The 23,325-nt window shown below is 46.7% G+C and overlaps 1 protein-coding gene across 1 annotated transcript in view; it reads left to right on the top strand.

Annotated features, from left to right (window-relative positions):
- Positions 1-13,146: 13,146 nt before the first annotated feature.
- The window catches only part of LOC308614033 (cytosolic carboxypeptidase 4-like), a gene marked incomplete at both ends in the record, with an annotated part of 93,380 nt that continues 83,201 nt past the window's right edge, over positions 13,147-23,325 (top strand). The window contains one exon of the mRNA XM_081228249.1: positions 13,147-13,202. Within this exon, the coding sequence (XP_081084375.1) occupies positions 13,147-13,202 (56 nt within the window). The remainder of the gene's footprint in view (positions 13,203-23,325) is intronic.

Raw genomic sequence — 23,325 nt, 5'->3', positions numbered from 1 at the left:
GGCGAGTGGCACACTGCACCTCAGAGGCGGCTTCTGCAGCCTGACGCCCCTTAATAGCATCTTAAACCTGCGGGCGCTCAATGTGGGAGAGGAGAGCAGGAAGAAAGGACGATTACCCGGGCCTTGGACTTCCTGGTCTGCAGCGGAAAGCAGGCTTGGTCCTTCCCATCTGTTACCCCGATGCACCATGTGGGGTGGGGGGGGGGGCGTCAAAGGGAGTGGTGGTTTGTTCATTCATTCGTTAATCGATTAATTGATTCATGGTTTGAAGGGGCTTGATTGGGACCCTGCCTTCGGGGATCTCGTGGACCAGGTGTGCTGGCATGCATGTGGGTTAGAGGCCCTGACACATCGAGGTGTGCACAGTACCCCAGTGACAAAGGCAGCAAGGGGAGCTGAGGGGACACAGGAGGTGCGCGGGTGGTGAAGGCTTCCTGGAGAGATGATGCCTTGATTAAGTAAAGATGAGAAAGGCATGTGGTGGGCTACCACCTCCCCCCACCCACTCACACTTCTCCCAGAGGCCACTTCATTGCCAGCCTCCAGGCAGGTGCAGGTTGAGGGCAGAGAGCATGCAGGTGGGAGGTGATGGAAAGGTTCACCTGAGACTGTGGTGGTCTGGCCCAGGAGTCCCCCAGGAAGATGGGTGGCTTCTGGATACAGCCGATCTGCTCAGGGGATCATGGGAGACCCCACCCCACCAGCCCCAAAGACCAGCCCATCGCCTGAGCCTTTAGTCCCAGGGTACCAGCCCTCAGTGTGAGTGTGGCCTGAAAACGGAGGGGGCTAGCAGAGCTGGCACAAGAACACAGAGTGGCCAGACACAAATGAATTGGCTGATTGAGATGCTCCTTTTCATCTGATGTGGTAAATTTCATAATTGAATTGCCTTAGGCAACCAGGGCTGTTGAAGCGTTTTCCCAGCCAGAAAACACTTAGTTGGGACAGCTAGGGGCGGGGGTGGGGAGAGTGTATGCATCCACAGCTTTTCCTCACAGCATCCCAGCAGGCCTTTTCCCTTAGGAATCTGGGTCTGTCCCCAGGTGATGGAAGTCAGCCCAGCCTCCCCTCTAGGTTCCACTCCCTTTCCTAGACCATCTGGCCCCTGAGCAGCACTGCTCCCACCCCAGTGTAATATGTAGCTAAAGCTGATACGTGTCACCTTCAGGCACTCACCTTGCCAGACTTACTGCAGTTCCCTTAGCTGTTAGGAGCATGGAAGGGGGATTGTGGGATGGAGGGCTCAGGGTTGGGAGGGTTCCCTGTTATTAAGTCTCTTCAGCACCAGGTTGGGGGTTGGGGGGAAGAGCATGGGCTCTTTGAACTGGACTCGGGTTCAGATGTTGCTTATGTGTCTGTGGGCAGCCCTCTCCTGGGGTCCCAGCCACCTGCACCCACCCTGCCCCCTCCCTCTGGTGCCAGTAGATGCTGTTCTTTCTTACTGCTAAAGCTTTCCTTCCCAGCCCTGTCAGTGACCTTTTGGATGAAAAATGGTAGGCGTGTGTGGCTCACTAACGTGTTTTTAAAAATGCCAGCTCTGTGGTCTCAGAAATCCAGCTTAGTTGGGAAATTTCACTGTATTTTCTGCAAATACATAAAAGTCTCCCAAGCCATTCCCTCCCCCAACGATGGTCTCCTGCACCTCTGGGACAGAGTTTAGATGAGGCTGTCTGGGCCCCACCTTGTTTCAGCGTGACTGAGGCCCAAGGCCAGCTGCACCTCTTCACCAGCTGTCCCACAGATGGAACCGTCACACCTGGACCGTGTCAGCAGAAAGAGCACTTAAGTGGGGGTCTGGGAGTCCTGCTCTGCCCCTACCTGGCTGTACGACTTCCTGTAGGTCCCCTTACCTCTATGGGCCTCGATTTGCTCTTCTGTAAAACGGGTGGATGTTCTTCGGTACAGTGCTTCTACTAAATGTCTTGCTGTAAAATCTCAAAAGGTCTTGTGTCCTCTGGTATTAAGTAGTTTTATAAGGCTTGAGTTACTTGCATAGCTCTCTTGGGCAGGAAGAGGGAGTGGTGGCCGGTAGAGTGCAGAGGGGCTGAATTAGAAGGCAGGAATCTGTTGTCCTAGCTCCAGCTCCGCCTCTGATGGGTGCCGTGGGCCTTTGGGCAGGTCGCCTTCCGTCTCTGGGCCCTCACTTTTCCACCTGTAGAATGAAAGTGGTGTAGTATGCAGGAGCCCCATTTCCTTTCCTTTCTTGGTGAGTGGAAAGTGAGTCAGACTTTCCCAGTAACTCCAGAGGGACAGGGCTCTCTCCTCCCTCGGTCCCCTGCCTCTGTCCACTGCCTTGGAGTTTGGGGCCCAGGTGTGAAGGGCAGCAGGTGTGGGAGCACTGAAATTGACACCCCCCACCCAGCCGGGAACAGATGGGGTGAGACCTCGCCTGTGGAGTGTCCCCTGGGCATAGAGCCTAGGGCCACCTCTGAAAGGAGAGATGGACAAAGACTTCCTAGGGGGCAAGAGGGATCTTGAGGGAGCCCAGGGGGACAGAGGAGGACGCCAGGCTCCCTGCCTCCTGCACGCGGCACTTTGCCAAGGAGGCGCCTGCAGGACCAGTCTGATGGCTCCTCCTGCGAGCAGGCGGTAGGCGGGGGCTGAGCAGGGCCGTGGCAGAACTGTGTCAGTGGCTGCCAAAGGGAGGACCCCTTTGTCGCTCCCCACCCACCTCTGTCTGCCAGGAAGTCACCTTGGACTGTCAGCCGCCTGCCCGGCCAGCCCATCAGAGTAGGATGCAGGGATAGGATGGAAACTGAAACTCAGACTTGCTTACTTTCTGCCTGCTCCTGTTGGGCCCCCAGGGAGAGGCTGACCACAGATCAATCTAGGCTGAAAGGAATTACTTTCCTAATTAAGATAAGAAAGGCTTGGCTCATTCAAACCCCAGGATGAGCTGCCTGCCGGATTTGCAGTTGGCCAGGTCAGATCTGTCTGGGCAGGAGTGAGGGCCAAGAGATGGAGGAGCTCTTTTTCTAGAAAGCCATGGCGATTGCATCCTGCATCCAGAGTTCAAGTTCTGCTGCATCCCAGCTGGGCTTGCGAGACCCTGGGCAGCAAGTCCCTTAACCCGTGAGCACCTGTATTGTTTGCGGCTTTGGAAATCCGAGGGAGCGAGATATACAGCTCCATTCAGGCAACAGACATTTATTCAGCACCTTCTGAATGGCTCACCCTGGCCAAGAAACTGGGAAGGGAAAGTCAGGTTCAAAGAGGGTCTGTACTTGCAAGCTCGGCCTCTGGCCTGGGAGACAGACAAGTAGTCAGGTGGTTTCAGGTGGTTATGGGTCAGCGCTAGGCTGTGCGTGGCGTGGCCAGAGCCATTGGACACGTGAGGAAATGGACTGTCGTTTGTGTCTCGATTCCTAATGTGGCCAACGAATGTTTTCTGCCGTCTGTTTTTCTGCCAGGATCTGCGATACAGCAGAGAACAAGGCAAGGTCCCCACCCTCCTGGGGCCCCCATTCAACTTGGGGAGGCAGACCACAGCTGGATAAAATAAATAGAGCTGCGGTTGGGCTGCAGAAAGCAGACGGGGAGGTGTGAGGAAAAGGATCAAGGTGGGGCATCTGCTTAGACGAGGGGGCTCTGGACTGGTGACATTTGAGCCGAGACCTGCAAGATGGCGAGAGGCAGCCGTGGGAAGATCTGAGGAAGGGGGTGCCCAGCAAGTGCACAGGCTGGGAACATCGTGGACTGGGGAGGGGATTGAGACGAGACCCAGAGAGAGGCTGCAGCCATTCCATTCTGGAATCTTCTGATGCATAGGGAGCCTAAGGAAAACATGTTCCTTTTAAGTTGTTTTATTGTCTTTAATTTCAATCATACATCAGCAGGTTCCCTTTATAAACAAACAATCTAAGAAGAAATGGAGCATGGTATGAAAGTGGCCCCATCCTTGGTATCTGTCAGCAGTTTGGGGCATACTGTTCTCATGCCCCTTTTCATATAGAGATTTTGTGCTTATGTAATTTGGATCACACTCAGTACTCCACAGTGTCTATCATTTACTGTGTGGTGGATCTCTTTCTCTTTTCACAGCAGTGTAGTATTCCACGGTGCAGCCAGACCACCATCTTTCAGTTCACAGTCTCCTAACAGGAGATGTTTCGGTTGTGTCTGATCTTTCCTCCCCCCTATACAATCCATGAAGTCATGCACATCCTTGATCGTACGTCTTTCTGGTCTTTAAATTTTCATTGTCAAAACCGAGTGCCGTTTGCGAAGACTAATAAGCCAGTTTTCTCTCCCATTGATGGTGTCTGGGAGCCCACTTCCCCACCTCCTCACCCCACTTGTTATTATCCACATTTTCCCTTTTAGCTAATGTGATGGGGGAAAAGGATCTCATTATTCCTTAAAAAAAAAAAAAAGATCCAGTTTATTCAGGCTTTCTCTTTTTACTATAATCCATCGTTGTTTTTTCCAGGGGATCATGGTTTAGCGAGCGCTCCCTCTTGCTGGTCTGACCGTGGCTGGGGAGTCAGCGAAGCCTTTGCCCTGTGTACTAATCTGTGAAATGAGGTCCTTTTAATCCCCGCCCTGCCCCCTGCCAGGCTGCTGCGTTTTGGGCATGGGAAAACATTCCTGAAAGTTCATTTTATGCTGAAAAGCTCTGCAGACATCATGGGTTTTACTAGTGAAAGGCAGATGTCTGGAGCCTGGAACATTTGAATGGATATGAGTGTTTCTAAAAAGCCAGTGTGTCCAGGGGAGGGACTGGGCTGGCTTTAGGGGGGACGTCTGCCTTGCATCCCTGAGATGGGGAGGGCCTCACCCAGCCGAGTCCAAGAAATGAGCCAGGAGGGCAGAGAAAGTTCTCTAGCTGGTCCTCTAGCTGGTCTAGGGACAGGCTCAGAAAGGGGCATTGGTCACCACAGACTTGATCCCCCATTTACCTGTTGGTAGAGACCAAAGGCTGGGGCTCCTAGAACTTTGTGTATTTCCATGTTTGTTACTTTGGGGGTCCTTGTGTGTTTTCTTGTAACAGGAGGCTTTAAAATAAGCCAAAGATTGACAGAAGGGCCCTTGTACTTGATTTGGAGACAGAAGGAGGGGAAGCTGTGGGGATTGATAAAGGAAAGGTGGGATCAGGGCCAAGGAAAACCAGGCCCATGTGGTCCCTGGGCGGCCTCAGGCCCCATGATGCAGGAGCCAGGGAGCTGGCTGGGCCCCTGGAGGAATTCATCACTGCTGGGATTCAGGTGCCTGGGGTGTATATAGCTAGGCTCTCCTGTACTTCCCCAAGTGGGCTCTAACACAGCGGGTCCACACCTTGGGGAGCAGCATCCAGGCTTGGCTGCGATTGCCCTGCTGCCGCCTGGTAACTAAGCCCTGGTGGAGGCTTCTGTTATCCCCACCAGCCCGACCTGGTTGGGACAGATGTGGGGAGCTGGGGGGGGACTAGGCCACAGACAGGAAGGTGGACAGACATGGGGGGGGCGGTGATAGCAGCGGACGAACAAGCAGGTGGACAGAGGGCTTTGGTCGGGAGGCACCCTGCCTTTGTACCTCTGCAGCCGGTGGGCAGGAGGAGAGAAGGCTGAGACCTTGGATGCGGCACATCTTTGCATTTGCTAGGCATCCCATGGTTCTGAGGGTTGGGTTTTTCATGAAGGGAGTGAGGGGAGCATCTCACTCAGGAGCTGGCTCGAGGGCAGTCCGTGAGGGCAGGGGCAGAGTGGGCTGCCCTTTCTGGGCCCCACCCCACTGCCACCCCCAGCCCAGCTTGCAGGGGTTTGTGGAGTCAGAGTGAGGTCGAGTCGCCAGGTTTTGTTTCAGGCACCAGGATTGACTGGTCTGTCCATGTTGCAGGAAGTTGCAGCTGCTATTTTTACTGCTCCAACTAGGACTTTGTACAGGAAGGTACAATTACAAGCAAAATGTCAGGGTTTGGCTGGCCAGCTGATCCCTGGGAGGCTGCCACAGGCCAAGGCAGGGACGATGGTGGTGTCGGTGGGTGTGTAAAGCGAGACTCATTTGCACGTGGACACATCCCTACCCTGGGTGCTGGGTGGCTTCCTGTGAACTGCTTGCAGCATCTATATAGTTTTCCTCAAGGCAGAAAAGAGGACTTTGCCGGGATTTGTCCAAGTTAGTGCACCTGGACACGTTATGATTGGCTGGTCATGAGATTATGAAGCCAATCTGGGGAGCTGTAAGCCATTCTGTTCCGGACTGCTCAGGAAGTTGAAATTTTGTTAAATGAAATTATTGAGACCCTACGGTGTGATAGCCACACTGCTAAGTGCTAGAGGTAGAGATGGATCAGACAGACCCCGCCCTAGAGCATGACCCATGCAGCATTAAGGATGCAGAAAGTGCCATCTCTGAACCCTTTGGACAAGCACCTGGTATGTTCTTAATTTATATGCCTTAGGGCCAGAGGCCAAGCAGGGCTTACGTTAGCTTCTGTTGTGGCCTAACGGCTCACCACTAACTTAGTGGCTTAAACAATACCTATTTATTAGCTCACAGTTCTGTAGGTCAGAAACCTGGGCTGGCTCAACCGGGTTCTCTGGTTAGGCTTTCACAAGTCCAAGGTCAAGTACCAGCTGGACTGGGCTCTTATCCTGAGGCTCTGGGGGAGAATCTGCTTCCAGACTCGTTCAGGTTGTTGGGAGAATCAAGTTCTTGGTGGTTGTAGGACTGAGGTCCCTCTCTCCTCCCTGGCTGTCAGCTAGGTGCTGATCTTGGCTCCTACAGGCTGCTGCATTCCATGCCAGATACCCCCTACCCCACCCCATCTCTAAGCAGCAGTGGAGCGTCAGATCCTTTCCTGCTTCAGATCTCTGACATCAAGTTCTGCAATCAGCTGAAGAAAACTCTGCTTTAAAGAGCTCATGTGATTAAGTCGGGCCCACTCAGAGCATCTCCCTATTTTAAGGCCACCTGATTAGTTAGTAACATCATTAATTATATCTGCAAATCCCTTTGCTATGTAGGTAACATGGTCACAGGAGTAAGACCAGGGGTGGAGATCAGGGTGCCATCCTTGAATTTTCCTGCCAAGGGTTTGTGCCAGCAGGGGCTACAACAGCAACAGTATTGATAACAGCAGGTCTCATGAATAGAGTGAATTTTGTGTGTCCCACCATACTGGGCTCTTTACATGGACCTTCTCATTTAATTCTCAGGATAGCACATTGACACTTATTCCACCCGCCCCATTTTCCCGATGAGTAAAACTGCGGCTCAGAGAATATAAGTACCTTGGGCCAGTCATACAGGTCGAAACAGCAGTGCTGGGATTTGAGACCAGGACCTTAGCACCTAACCACCCCCTCAGGGTGCTCGAGGCCAGCATCTCCAGTTTGATTACTGTGATTTGTAGAACACCGTGTAGGACAGGGATGAGGGTTGCTCTTTCCCATCCAGCATTTAAAATACTTAAATGTGAAACATAGCAATCATATTGCAGGTTAACACAGCAGACACTGAGGACCTCTCGCGTGGATCTTTTTGATTCTTATTCCAGTGGGTATTTGTGGTTAATCTACTTCCCATTCAGCAGTATTATCGATCTAATGTATTCCAGGCAGCAAAGATGACACAGACTAGTGTCCTCGATGAATTGAAAATAAAAATAAAGGCAGAGTACCCAATGCCCTGAAGGAATAAATAATGCTGGACTAGAGAAGAACCCTCACAGCACCGCAGCAAAGGGCCAACAGGTATTAGAATGTTAATTGTAGGAGACAAGACAAAAATGTTCTCTTTACTCTCTGCCGTGTTCCTGGTGCATAGCACAGTGCCCAGCACATGGTAGGTGCTCAGAACTTCCTTGTCAGGTTAATTTTCTCAGTATCTACTATGTACGAGGCCCTGTACACGTCAGACAGATGTCAAGTCCAGGGGAGGGTGTGAGCGTGAAAAGAGAGGGCTTATGGAGAGAGGGAGTGGGGATGGGAGAGCCAGTAAGTCCAGCATGTGCCCCAGTGAATGGTGGTGTCCCCAGCAAGTGGCTGGGGATCAGATTGCACAAGGCTTGGATGTCCAAGCCTCCTTGAAGCTTTTGAGCAGGAGAGAATGGTGGTCAAAAGTGAAGACCGGATTGCCTGGAGCAGGGGAGACTGGGGACAGGGCCTGTTCATAGCCTGTTCTGCAGCTGTGAAGTCCTCACCTTGTTTCGGACGCAGGACTAGCTACACAAGGGACCCGGGAAGGAGGATTTAATGGAACTTGGTGGCCGAACGATATGCTAAAAATGTATGTATGAATGAGTTGCAGTTTCTGGGCACCCATGTATTTGGCTATAAATACACATTACATATGTAATTTCAAGAGACCAAGAATCATCAACTGCGAAGCCCAAGGGCAGCAGCCCATGCGTGGCCCCTGTAGTTTGCCGTCTCAGGCGCTGCCCTCTGCAGACCACTGAGGTCTGTTATTTGGGGGAAAATGAGGGGTCCTGTGGCGAGAAGAAAGCATCCGGTGATGGAGGGAGGCGCAGAGCAGGCTGGGTTCTTCGAGGGGAGGCCGGCCAGCGGGCATCAGAGGGCGCCAGCTCCTGTGCCCACACGTCCATGCAAGCTGGGGAGGGGCCGAGACCCTCCGGGCAGGTGATTCCACTCTCACTGCCCTTCACTTTCCATGGCAGTTTCTTTTTCAAGTCCTTTAAAAAAAAAACATGGTTAATGTGTGGAGGATGAGGAAGTTTTGCTAACCCACTGTTCTCACAGTGTGGTCCTGGACGGTCCCTGGGACTTTTTCGGGGTCCACGGGGTCAAAACTGTTTTCATAGTAACACCCAGATATTATTTGCCTTTTTCACCCATTCCCTCCAAGTGCATAACCCCGTGACCCAATGTTTTCCAGATGACCATTGCATGAAGTTACTAAATCATGCTCATGTAAGTGAGCCAGAGTGCAAGACAGACCCAGGAGACGGGAAGGTCATGGAGTACACAAGCACCGCACGGGCTCAGGTCCCACACTGCAGCTAATCTTTAAGAAACTAGTGCTTGACAAGTCTTAGTGTTTTGTCAAAGAGGAATATCCAAAATGACCAGTAAAGGCTCTTAAAATCTGTTCCCTTTTCCAACTCCCTGTCTGTATGAGGCTGGATTTTCTTCTAGTCTTCACAATGCAAACATTTTACAATGTTTAGGAGTATGGGATTAACACTTACACACTACTATATATAAAATAGGTAAGCAATAAGGATTTACTGTATAGCACTGGGAACTATATTCAGGATCTTGTAATAACCTATGATGGAAAGTCATCTAAAAATATATATATAACAATCAGTTTGCTGTACACCTGAAACTAACACAATATTGTAAATCAACTATACTTCAATTTAAAAACACCACGACATTTTACAACAAATTGAATGCAGAAGCAGTTAGAGAGTCTGGCCACTGTTCTCAATAAAATAAATTTTTTTTTGGAAACTAGATTTATGAAAACCAACTGTTATTTGTGCTAACATATAATGAGTTTATTATTGTTCTTCAGGCACCTAGTATACATTTGAATTTTGTCTCAGTTTTAATTTTGTCTGTGATAACTCTCAATAGGTTAAACCACGTAACAGAAGCCCTTTAGGGTCCTCAATCGTTTTCACATTGTAAAAAGGTCCTGAGACCAAACCATTTGAGAACAGGTGTGCTAGGCAAAGCCCTTGCAAGCTGGGGCCTGGGTGTGGGCCCTGAACCCAGCTCTGTTCATCTGTTCTCTGTTCACGTGTCTATGTGTATGACTAGGTAGTCGGTTTTTAACAGATGTAAGGGATGGCATCCTATTCATAGCACTTCTCGTTTTAGCAGAGAAGGCCAGTTGCTTATTTTTTGATATATATAGTTCTGTAGTACTCCATTGTATGAATGAACCACTATTTCTTTAACTGGGCCTCTTGCCTGTGAACACTGAGGCTGTTTCCAGCCTTTTGCTTGCAGCCAAGAGGGAACATGCAAGTGTGATGGAGGGCAGGATTTCCTGGGCATGGAGAGGCTGGGGCAGAGGGCTTTTGTCATTTTGAAAGATCTTAGCAAAGTGCTCTCCAGCTCTCCCCTGCCCTCCTCCCTCTCCATGGGAGGGGAGAAACAGAGCTGTGTCTTGGGCTTTAGCAATTGAGGCACATTCCCATTCTGGTTCGACAGCAGCCCTGGCAGCCTGGAGTAGAACGAAGCTTCTAGAGCACAGGGAGAAAGAAATCCACGAAGAAGTAGTCGGTGCTTGACTTTTTTTTTTTTTTTTTTCCTTCTGTCCTGTTGTGCGTGTGCATTTTCCTCCCAGGCTGTCACTCCAGGTGGCTCACTGCAAGTGATATCTAGGCCACAGTGCTTTTAATGACTCCATCTGTGGGCCTCTGTGACTCTTTCAGGGGACCAGACAGGAAGAGAGACAGCCTCCCTCCAGGCCCCCAGCCTCCCTCTGTTTGCCAAGGGCCCGGCCAGTCCTGCTGAAGAGGGAGGAACCCAGGACCAGGAGGCGATGTTTGCTTTGTACAGGGGCTGTTCTCTGCCCCTGCTTGTTCCTCTCTGTCTCGCTCTGGATAAATGAAAGGAAACAAGTGATTTCAACAGATGGGCGAACCTGAGCACCAAGTTCTTTGTCCCGTCTGTGGTTAGACCAGGGATGTCCATTTCATTGGCTCCGCTCCCGTCTGCAGCAATAGCTGGGCTTGCAGACCCCCAGCCTCGGGGGCCAGAGACAGTCCAGGCGGCCCCACTGAGTTGAGGGGCAGCAGGATGCGGCAGTGGAAGCCAGGTGGCAGCTTCTCTCGGCCCTTCCCTGCCGAATTTGGAGGCATCTGAGCCACTCCTCCCTTAGCTGAAAGAAGCCTCTTTGTTGCAGCGGTGGTTTCATTAAGCATGGTAACCAGAGCTTCTATGACAGTATGACGTCACACATCTGTAATTCTTCTCCAAAGATTTTTATCTCAAGAGAATACAGTGATTCATAATACACCACAGCAAAGACGTTATTTGTTCGTTGGATACAAATGCAAAACTATGGATGAATGAATTAGTAAGTCATGGTGCTTATATACTTCACAGACATTAAAAATTACAGCTGACAACCCCAGCGACGCTGGGATAAACCAACCGGTTCATCCCAGTGTCTGCCTGCAGGAGACCCCTGATCAATCTGTGTTCAGTGGTGAATGAAGGATAGGAGCATGCAAACTCTGTGAATGGTAAAAACAATCTGAAATTGTGTTCTATAGTTGCAACAATGTAAAATGTTTGTTATGGGATAGAAGCTGAAAATAATAAGCCAAAGTGAAAATGGCCATTGTGTTTGCAGTGCCTCTCAACCTTATCACTTCCCCCCACACACCTTTTTGGACCTTTTATTCCTAATTGCGCTCAACCCCCCTCCCCGCCATAAATTTTAATACCAGATACGCTATAAGTCTGTGTTCTGTATGTATGTCTGTGCTTTGTACCTACAACAAGTAAGATTTTTTTCTGTCTTCCAAGAACCAGTTTTTGCCTCCTTAGGACAGTGTTCCTGCCCACCACCTCCTGACCCCCTTGACCCCCCATGAGAACGTCTGTGTCGGGGCTGTGATTCCTGGGGATTGTCGTCTTTTGTGTCTTGCCTTCACTTTTGTGTTGTCTTCTCAGTAAAAATGACTGAGCTCCTGGGTGTTCCTGTTGGCCTATCTCACTTGGTTCGTGGAGCTCCCACTCAGAAGAGGGGGTCCTGGGCAGAAAAGGGGGCGCCAACCATCTGTGGCTGCGTCTGCTGGGCTGGGCGTATGGCTGGGCAGTCATTACAGGGAGTCATTCCCACATCTCCCTGCCCGGTGTCCCAGCCTAAACAAAGCACTCAGACCATTGCCTAGTACATAGTAAGTGCTCAGTCACTATGACTTACATTGGTAGTAGTACTGTTGTCATTACCATTCATCTCTGAGCTGCTGTTTTCTTGTCTGTAAATTACAAAACTAATAGGACATATGGCAGGATCGCACCTCTGGTGCTGTCCTGGTGAACGAAGCCACGTGACTCGTTTTAGCTAATGAGATGGGGACAGAAGTGATGTGCGTCTTTCTAAGGCCAAGCACCAAATTGGCAGTGCCGCTTTCCAGAGCGTTCTCTGTTTTCTGTTGGCATGGTGACTGGTGACATGGCGACTACTCTGTCATCTGGGTCCCTGGGAGTGACAGTGATGAGAAGAGTACTCTCTCCTCCCCTCCCCCCCCAACCACCAACTAACCCACAGTGCGTGTAGCGTAAGCACGAAATGTCTCTGTCCCCAAAGCCACCAAGATTCTGGGGTGTTTGTTGCTGCAGCACAACCTAGCCCATCTTGATTAAAACAGAGTCATAACCTTGTCAGGCTTGGTTGTGAGGATGAAATCTTCCATGTAAGATGCCCAGCACAGTTTGGATACATGGTAGTCATGTGCTCCACGCGGCTCCCTTCCCGGCCAGAATTCCCTGTTGATTCTTTGCAGCAGGTGTTGCTTCTTCCTACAGCAGAGTTTCACAGACCTTGAGCCCTTACCCCTGTCCTCTGCCTTTTCTGGGAAGGCAGAGCCTGTTGCCTGGGAAAGGCCAGGGCAGCGCACCACCCAGACCCTTCCTCCAGAAGTGGCCCGCCCACTCCGGCAGAGCTGGCATCTATCCCCATAGCATCTATCAACTCAGAATAACAGCTCTGGCTCCCCGTTGACCAGAGGCTGCTGGCAGCCTGAGACCTGGCTGTCAATCACAGGAGCTAAAGTGGCCGCCCTTCCTCAAGTGTGCCTAACATTCGTGTGCATCGAGTAAAAAGGCTGGAGCGCGTGGAGAAGGCGCTGAGGCATTTGCCTGCCCCTCTGGGTCTGCTGGGACCACGTTCCCCTTCCTGGCTCTGGGTGCAGGAAGTTGGGCCATGTGTAGGATTCAGTGCCCACCTGGGACTGTGTGTGTGAGTGTGTGTGACCCTTTTGAGAGGGTACAGTTGCACTGTTGCTCACGCCCTCAGGACAGCAGGTGGGAACCGGGCTGTCTCACACTGTGCCTTGTCAGAGGGTGTGGAAGGCTTGGGCTTCTGTCCAGAGGGGGCGAGCTCAGGGGCGGGCTCCACCCTTCGTGGGACATTCTGGCACTGCCTGAAGAGAACCCCATTTAGTACCAAGCAGGGTATGAAGCAGACACCGTCACCCCTTCCTGAACCTCACTCCATTCTAGAACCACCACCCGCATGGCCAGTGCATTCGCCTGCCAGAGGGCCCGGGCTTGCAGCGAGGCAAGGATTGGGTAAGGCTGGAGTCTGGGGTAGGGCGGAGTAGCATCCAGCAGGCTAACCACGGGAGAGCAGGAGGCGTGCGTTACACAATTCCCGTGACTTCACTGCGGATTTGAAGTCTTTCAAAATCAAAAGCTGAAAAACAAGATCAAAATAAATAAATACACAGCAAAAAATATAAACAGTTTTAACCTGTTGGATTTTCAATAAAAATTCAGGTACTACGACTTCTGAATAAATATATATAAAGTTGTTTTTTGTTTTTTTTAAAAAGAAAGGGCCATTGGAAGGTAGAAACATCTAGGGAAAGGACCCATTGTCTGATAATTCCCTTGTATCTAGAATGATCTGTGGCTCTGATTCAGTTACAGCAGTCATACTGATTTTACTTTCACTTAACAGTTAGATTTGTCTGCTTCATATGGTGCTTAGTTTGTTTTCCACTTGAAAATTGGACGGATGGCTGCCCCTGCACCCCGTGGGCTCCCCGAGGTGTGTGTGTCCCCCAGACTTGGGCAGGGTGGGGATTTGAGCTGCAGTATCACGGGGCATCCTCTCGGAACCCCGCTCCTGGGAATCTTGTTGTAGCACGCCGCCCTGCATAGCCCTGATACCTGATAGTGTTGGAATCCTTCATTATCAGAGTTCTGGAGTAACCCAGATCCAGCAGGCTTGAACAAAACCTTTAGTGTTTTTCCTGACTATAAAAATATTACATACTCATTAAAAAAAATCAAACAACTTAAAAATGAATAGAGTAGACAGTGAAAATCCCCCTTTTTTTTTTCAAAGTGGAGGTTGGGGTAAATAATGTCTGCTGTGTTCTTTATTCAGTGACTGTGGTAATGACAACAGCAACAATAATAAAACAGCTGACCGAGTAAGCAGGAGAGGGCCAGGCCGTCCCAAATGCTTGTCATCGACGGTCTCATTTAAGTCTCAAACCTATAAAGTAGCAGCTGTTTTCACCATCACTTTATGATTGAGAAAAATAGCCCAGAGAGGTGAATTAACTTTCTCAGGGTCACCAGTAAGGGCTGAGCTGTCTTCAGGGTCCCTGTTCCTGTGCACTGGCTTTGAGGAGCTGTGAGTTTCCCCGGGTCTGCTTTGTCACAGGTGTGTCAGTGGAGCTGGGGCAGAACCCCCTGGGAGATACAGCTTCAAAATACTTGCTGCCCCTCCTCTCTGTGGGCTGGGGTTCTCCTGCTGCAGCTGGAACGTCCAAGGCGAATTCTTCGCTTACACGACTGGCCCCAGGGTTCACATGCCACTGGCCCTGTGTGATAGCGCCCCTGCCTGTCCCTGGCCTTTCTCTTCCCTGAAGGGCCGATGGTTTGCACCCAGCCTTTGCACCTGCTGCTTCTCTGCCTGAACCCTCCTTTCCCCGCCATCACATCCGGGCTCCGCTCATCACCTAAGTTTCATCCCACGTGTCTCCTCTTCACAGGGGCCTAAATGAGCCCACCGTCGTCTTGTCCCTCTGTGGCCCATTGCCATTTTATTTTCTTCATAGAACTCCCAGGAAGTGAAAGTGTCCTGTTCACTGGTTTGGTTCCTTATCGCTGGTCTGTCTGCCCCCTTCTATACCGCCAACCACAGAGTGCAGCCCCATGGGGGCAGGAACTCTGTCTCTGTGCATCACTGTCTCCCTGCCTGGCACGTGGGAATTGTTCGGGAAGCTTCTGGTGGATGAGCGAGTCAGAACCACATTACCTGCAACCCCTCAGCTGGGCCCTGGGATTTTCTGGCTCCCTCTGGCCACCAGCGAAGAGCGATGGAGTTGACACCCTCATTTAGAAAATTGCTAACTCCTGGCTGGGGGTGGAAGGGGGGAAGGGCATTAGCGCTGCAGGACAGAGCTGGACCTCCCAGAGTGTGACCCTCAAAATGCAGCTTTGATTGCCTCTGGTGCCTTCTTCTCTGAGAGTGGAGGTCTTTAGATTTTAGTCACTGGAATCTTCAGAGAGCTTGGCAAGTTTTCTTCTGAAGGTCTTGCCTCTTGGCTAGTTTGTTTACTTATGTATTTGGCTAACTTTCCAAGGAGGATGAAAGGTGAGCTGGGCACCTTGCTATTTGGTGCTTTTTTTTTGCAATTTTATTTTATTATTATGTTTTTAAATAAATTATTTTTGGCTACGTTGAGTCTTCGTTGCAGTGCGCGGGCTTCTCATTGCGGTGGCTTCTCTTGTGGAACACAGGCTTTAGGAGTGTGGGCTTCAGTACTTGTGGCACATGGGCTTGGTTGCTCCGCAGCGTGTGGGATCTTGCCGGACCTGGGCTCGAACCCGCGTCCCCTTCATTGGCAGGCAGATTCTCAACCACTGCGCCACCAGGGAAGTCCCTTTTTGCAATTTTAAAACTGTATATATCGGGCTTCCCTGGTGGCGCAGTGGTTGAGAGTCCGCCTGCCGATGCAGGGGACACGGGTTCGTGCCCCAGTCTGGGAAGATCCCAAATGCCGCGGAGCGGCTGGGCCCGTGAGGCATGGCCGCTGAGCCTGCGCATCCGGAGCCTGTACTCCGCAACGGGAGAGGCCACAACAGTGAGAGGCCCGCATACCGAAAAAAAAACACAAAACTATATATATATATTATATTGGAGTATAGTTGATTTACAGTGTTGTGTTAGTTTCAGGTGTGCAGCAAAGTGATTCAATTAGACGTCCACATGTATTCATTCTTTTTAAGATTCTTTTCTCATATAGGTTATCACAGAATATTGAGTAGACTTCCCTGTGCTGTACAGTAGGTCCTCATTGGTTATCTGTCTTATATGTAGTGGTGTGTATATGTTCATCCCAAGCTCCTAATTTACCACCCCCCCCACGTTTCCCTTTTGATAGCCATGAGTTTGTTTTCGATATCTGTAAGTCTGTTTCTGTTTTGTAAATAAGTTCATTTGTATCTTTTTTTTTTTTTTTGCGGTACGCGGGCCTCTCACTGTTGTGGCCTTTCCCGTTGCGGAGCACAGGCTCCGGACGCGCAGGCTCAGCAGCCACGGCTCATGGGCCTAGCCACTCCGCGGCATTTGGGATTTTCCCGGACTGGGGCATGAACCCGTGTCCCCTGCATCGGCAGGCAGACTCTCAACCACTGCGCCACCAGGGAAGCCCATTTGTATCATTTTTTGATAAGTGATATCAAAGTGATATAAGTGATATCATATATTTGTCTTTGTCTGACTTCACTTAGTATGATAATCACTAGGTCCATCCATGTTGTTGCAAATGGCATTATTTCCTTCTTTTTTATGGCTGAGTAATATTCCATTGTAGGTATTTACCACATCTTGTTGATCTATTCCTCTGTCGATGGACAGTTAGTTTGCTTCTGTATCTTGGCTGTTGTAAATAGTGCTGCAGTGAACGTTGGGGTGCATGTATCTTTTCGAATTATGGTTTCCTCCTTATATATGCCCAGTAGTGGGATTGCAGGATCATTTGGTAGTTCTATTTTTAGTTTTTTAAGGAGCCTCCATACTGTTCTCCATAGTGGCTGTATCAATTTACATTCCCACTAACATGTAGGAGGGTTCCCTTTTCTCCACACCCTCTCCAGCATTTATTGTTTGTAGACTTTTTGAGGATGGCCACCCTGACTGGTGTGAGGTAATACATCATTGCAGTTTTGATTTTCATTTCTCTAATAATGAGCGATGTTGGGCATCTTTCCATGTGCTTTTTGGCCATCCATATGTCTTCTTTGGAGAAACGTCCATTTAGATCTTCTGCCCACCTTTCTTATTGGGTTGTGTGTTTTTTGGATACAGAGCAGCATATGCTGTTTGTATATTTTGGAGATTAATCCCTGTCGGTTGCATCGTTTGCAAGTATTTTCTCCTATGCTGTGGGTTGTCTTTTCATTTTGTTTATGGTTTCCTTTGCCGTGCAGAAGCTTTTATGTTTAATTAGATCCCATTTGTTTATTTTTGTTTTTATTTTCATTAGGAGGTGGATCCAAAAAGGTATTGCTGTGAGTTATGTCAAAGAGTGTTCTGCCTATGTTTTCCTCTAAGAGTTTTATAGTGTCCAGCCTACATTTAGGTCTTTGGTCCATTTTGAGTTTATTTTTGTGTATGGTATTAGAGAATGTTCTAATTTCATTCTTTTACATGTAGCTGTCCAGTGTTCCCAGCATCACTTATTGAAGAGGCTGTCTTCTCGCCATTGTATATTCTTGCCTCCTTGGTCATAGATTAGTTGACCATAGGTGCATGGGTTTATTTCTGGGCTTTCTATCCCGTTCCATTGAGCTATATTTCTGTTTTTGTGCCAGTACCATACTGTTTTGATGACTGTAACTTTGTAGTATAGTCTGAAGTCAGGGAGCCTGATTCCTCCAGCTCCATTTTTCTTTCTCAGGATTGCTTTGGCTATTGGGGTCTTTTGTATCTCCATACAAATTAAAAAAATTTTTGTTCTAGTTCTGTGAAAAATGCCATTGGTAATTTGATAGGGATTGCATTGAATCTATAGATTGCCTTGGGTAGTATAGTCATTTTGATAATATTGATTCTTCCAATGCAAGAACATGGTGTATCTCTCCATGTGTTTGTGTCATCTTCGATTTCTTTCATTAGTGTCTTATTGTTTTCAGAGTACAGGCAGGTCTCTTGTCTCCTTAGGTAGGTTTATTCCTAGGTGTTTTATTCTTTTTGATGTGGTGGTAAATGGGATTGTTTCCTAAATTTCTCTTTCTGGATCTTTTGTCGTTAGCGTATAGAAATGCAACAGATTTCTGTGTATTAATTTTCTTTCTTTTTTAAAAATAAATTTATTTATTTAATTTATTTATTATCGGGTCTTTGTTGCTGCACATGGGCTTTCTCTAGTTGCGGCGATTGGGGGCTACTCTTCGTTGCAGTGCACGTGCTTCTCATTGCGATGGCTTCTCTTGTTGTGGAGCATGGGCTCTAGGCGTGTGGGCTTCAGTAATTGTGGCACGAGGGCTCAGTAGTTGTGGCTCGCAGGCTCTAGAGTGCAGGCTCAGTAGTTGTGGCCCACGGGCTTAGTTGCTCCACGGCATGTGGGATTTTCCCGGACCAGGGATCGGACTCGTGTTCCCTGCATTGGCAGGGGAATTCTCAACCACTGCACCACCAGGGAAGTCCTGTATTAATTTTCTATCCTGCAACTTTACCGAATTCATTGATGAGCTCTAGTAGTTTTCTGATAGCATCTTTAGGATTTTCTATGTATAGTTCATGTCATCTGCAAAGAGTGACAGTTTTACTTCTTCTTTTCCAATTTGGATTCCTTTTCTTTTTCTTCTCTGATTGCTGTGGTTAGGACTTCCAAAACTACATTGAATAAAAGTGGCGAGAGTGGACATCCTTGTCTAGTTCCTGATCTTAGAGGGAATGCTTTCAGCTCTTCACCATTGAGAACGATGTTAGCTGTGGGTTTGCCATATATGTCCTTTATTATGTTGAGGTAAGTTCCCTATATGCCCACTTTCTGGAGACTTTTTTATCATGAATGGGTGTTGAATTTTGTCAGAAGCTTTTTCTGCATCTATTGAGATGATCACATGGTTTTTATTCTTCAGTTTGTTAATGTGGTATATCATACTAATTAATTTGTGGATATCGAAGAATCCTTGCATCGCAGGGATAAATCCCATTTGATCATGGTGTATGATCCTTTTTTTTTTAATTTTTAAAATTATTTTATTTTTTTACATCTTTATTGGAGTATAATTGCTTTACAATGGTGTGTTAGTTTCTGCTTTATAACAAAGTGAATCAGTTATACATATACATATGTTCCCATATCTCTTTCCTCTTGTGTCTCCCTCCCTGCCTCCCACCCTCCCTATCCCACCCCTCTAGGTGGTCACAAAGCACCGAGCTGATCTCCCTGTTCTATGCAGCTGCTTCCCACTAGCTATCTCTTTTACGTTTGGTAGTGTATATGTATCCATGCCACTCTCTCACTTTGTCACAGCTTACCCTTTCCCCCCCCCCATATCCTCAAGTCCATTCTCTAGTAGGTCTGTGTCTTTATTCCCGTCTTACGCTGAGGTTCTTCATGACATTTTTTTCCTTAGATTCCATATATATGTGTTAGCATATGGTATTTGTCTTTCTCTTTCTGACTTACTTCACTCTGTATGACAGACTCTAGGTCCATCCACCTCACTACAAATAACTCAATTTTGTTTCTTTTTATGGCTGAGTAATATTCCATTGTATATATGTGCCACATCTTCTTTATCCATTCATCTGTTGATGGACACTTAGGTTGCTTCCATCTCCTGGATATTGTAAATAGAGGTGTAGTGAACATTTTGGTACATGAGTCTTTTTGAATTATGGTTTTCTCAGGGTATATACCTGGTAGTGGGATTGCTGGGTCATATGGTAGTTCTATTTGTAGTTTTTTAAGGAACCTCCATACTGTTCTCCATCGTGGCTGTACCAATTCACATTCCCACCAACAGTGCAAGAGTGTTCCCTTTTCTCCACACCCTCTCCAGCATTTATTGTTTCTAGATGTTTTGATGATGGCCATTCTGACCGGTGTGAGATGATATCTCATTGTAGTTTTGATTTACATTTCTCTAATGATTAATGATGTTGAGCATTCTTTCATGTGTTTGTTGGCAATCTGTATATCTTCTTGGGAGAGATGTCTATTTAGGTCTTCTGCCCATTTTTGGATTGTGTTGTTTGTTTTGTTGTTATTGAGCTGCATGAGCTACTTATAAATTTTGAGGATTAATCCTTTGTCAGTTGCTTCATTTGCAAATATTTTCTCCCATCCTGAGGGCTGTCTTTTGGTCTTGTTTATGGTTTCCTTTGCTGTGCAAAAGCTTTGAAGTTTCATTAGGTCCCATTTGTTTATTTTTGTTTTTATTTCCATTTCTCTAGGAGGTGGGTCAAAAAGGATCTTGCTGTGCTTTATGTCATAGAGTGTTCTGCCTATGTTTTCCTCTAAGAGTTTTACAGTGTCTGGCCTTACATTTAGGTCTTTCATCCATTTTGAGTTTATTTTTGTGCATGGTGTTAGGGAGTGTTCTAATTTCATTCTTTTCCATGTAGCTGTCCAGTTTTCCCGGCACCACTTAATGAAGAGGCTGTCTTTTCTCCATTGTATATTCTGGCCTCCTTTATCAAAGATAAGGTGACCATATGTGCGTGGGTTTATCGCTGGGCTTTCATCCTGTTCCATTGATTTATAGTTCTGTTTTTCTGCCAGTACCATACTGTCTTGATACCTGTAGCTTTGTAGTATAGTGTGAAGTCAGGGAGCCTGATTCCTCCAGATCCGTTTTTCTTTCTCAAGATTGCTTTGGCTCTTCGGGATCTTTTGTGTTTCCATACAAATTTTGAGTTTTTTTTGTTCTCATTCTGTGAAAAATATCATGGTAGTTTGATAGGGATTGCATAGATCTGTAGATTGCTTTGGTGAGTATACTCATTTTCACAGTGTTGCTTCTTCCGATCCAAGAATATGGTATATCTCTCCATCTGTTTGTATCATCTTTAATTTCTTTCATCAGTGTCTTATAGCTTTCTGCATACAGGTCTTTTGTCTTCTTAGGTAGGTTTATTCCTAGGTATTTTATTCTTTTTATTGCAATGGTAAATGGGAGTGTTTCCTTAATTTCTGTTTCAGATTTTTCATCATTAGTGTATAGGAATGCAAAAGATTTCTGTGCATTAATTTTGTATCCTGCTACTTTACCATATTTATCGATTAGCCTTAGTAGTTTTCTGGTAGCATCTTTAGGATTCTCTATATATAGTGTCATGTCATCTGCAAACAGTGACAGCTTTACTTCTTCTTTTCTGATTTGGATTCCTTTTATTTCTTTTTCTTCTCTGATTGCTCTGGCTAAAACTTCCAAAAGTATGTTGAATAATAGTGGTGAGAACGGACAGCCTTGTTTTGTTCCTGATCTTAGAGGAAATGGTTTCAGTTTTTCACCATTGAGAATGATGTTGGCTGTGAGTTTGTCATATATGGCTTTTATTATGTTGAGGAGAGTTTCCTGTATGCCTACTTTCTGGAGGGTTTTTATCTTAAATTGGTTTTGCATTTTGTTGAAAGCTTTTCTGCATCTACTGAGATGATCATATGTTTTTTCTCCTTCAATTTGTTAAATGGTTTATCACATTGATTGATTTGTGTATACTGAAGAAACCTTGCATTGCTGGGATAAACACCACTTGATCATGGTGTATGATCCTTTTAATGTGCTGTTGGATTCTGTTTCCTAGTATTTTGTTGAGGATTTTTGCATCTGTGTTCATCAGTGATATTGGCCTGTAGTTTTCTTTCTTTGTGCCATCTTTGTCTGGTTTTGGTATCAGGGTGATGGTAGCCTCGTAGAATGAGTTTGGGAGTGTTCCTCCCTCTGCTATATTTTGGAAGAGCTTGAGAAGCATAGGTGTTAGCTCTTCTCTAAATGTTTGATAGAATTCGCCTGTGAAGCCATCTGGTCCTGGGTGTCAGTTTGTTGGAAGATTTTTAATCACAGTCTCAATTTCAGTGCTTATGATTGGTCTGTTAATATTTTCTATTTCCTCCTTGTTCAGTCTTGGAAGGTTCTGCTTTTCTAAGAATTTGTCCATTTCTTCCAGGGTGTCTATTTTATTGGCATCTAGGTGCTTGTAGTAATCTCTCATAATCCTTTGTATTACTGCAGTGTCCGTTGTCCCTTCTCCTTTTTCATTTCTAATTCTATTGATTTGATTCTTCTCCCTTTTTTTCCTGAAGAGTCTTGCTAATGGTTTATCAATTTTGTTTATCTTCTCAAACAGCCAGCTTATAGTTTTATTGACCTCTGCTATTGTTTCCTTCATTTCTTTTTCATTTATTTCTGGTCTGTTCTTTATGATTTCTTTCCTTCTGCTAACTTTGCTGGGTGGTGGTGGGGTTGTTCTTTCATTATTTGCTTTAGATGTGAGGTTAGGTTGTTTATTTGAGGTGTTTCTTATTTCTTGAGGCAGGATTTTATTGCTATAAACTTCCCTCTTAGAACTGCTTTTGCTGCATCCCATAGGTTTTGGGTCATCGTGTTTTCATTGTCATTTGTTTCTTGGTATTTTTTGATTCCCTTTTTGATTTCTTCAGTGATCTCTTGGTTATTTAATAGTGTACTGTGTAGCCTCCATGTGTTTGTAGTTTTTACAGTTATTTTCCTGTAATTTATATCTAGTCTCATAGTGCTGTGGTCAGAAAAGATAGTTGATATGATTTCAGTTTTCTTAAATTTACCAAGGCTTCATTTGTGACACAAGATATGATCTATCCTGCAGAATCTTCCATGAGCACTTGAGAAGAAAGTGTATTCTGTTGTTTTTGGATGGAATGTCCTATCAATATCAATCAAGTCCATCTTGTTTAATGTATTATTTAAAGCTTGTGTTCCCTTATTTATTTTCATTTTGGATTACCTGTCCATTGGTGAAAGTGGGGTGTTAAAGTCCTCTACTGTGATTGTGTTACTGTCCATTTCCCCTCTTATGGCTGTTAGCATTTGCTTTATGTATTGAGGTGCTCCTATGTTGGGTGCATAAATATTTACAATTGTTATATCTTCTTCTTGGACTGATCCCTTGATCATTATGTAGTGTCCTTCTTTGTCTCTTTTAATAGTCTTTATTTTAAAGTGTATTTTGTTTGATATGAGAATTGTTACTCCAGCTTTCTTTTGATTTTCATTTGCATGGAATATCTTTTTGCATCCCCTCACTTTCAGTCTGTATGTGTCCCTAGGACTGAAGTGGGTCTCTTCTAGACACCACATATATGGATCTTGTTTTTGTATCCATTCAGCAAGCCTGTGTCTTTTGGTTGGAGCATTTAATCCATTTTCATTTAAGGTAGTTATTGATATGTATGTTCCTATTACCATTTTCTTAATTGTCTTGGGTTTATTATTGTAGGTCTTTTCCTTCGCTTGTGTTTCCTGCCTAGAGAAGTTCCTTTAGCATTTGTTCTAAAGCTGGTTTGGTGGCGCTGAATTCTCTTAGCTTTTGCTTGTCTGTAAACGTTTTAATTTCTCCATTGAATCTGAATGAGATCCTTGCTGGGTCGAGTAATCTTAGTTGTAGGTTTTTCTCTTTCTTCACTTTAAATATGTCCTGGCACTCCCTTCTGGCTTGCAGAGTTTTCTGCTGAAAAAT

This window comes from Mesoplodon bidens (genome assembly GCF_964165515.1).
Source record: "Mesoplodon bidens genome assembly, chromosome: 3".
Lineage (NCBI taxonomy): Eukaryota > Metazoa > Chordata > Mammalia > Artiodactyla > Ziphiidae > Mesoplodon > Mesoplodon bidens.
This window is presented reverse-complemented; position numbering and strand designations above follow the sequence as displayed.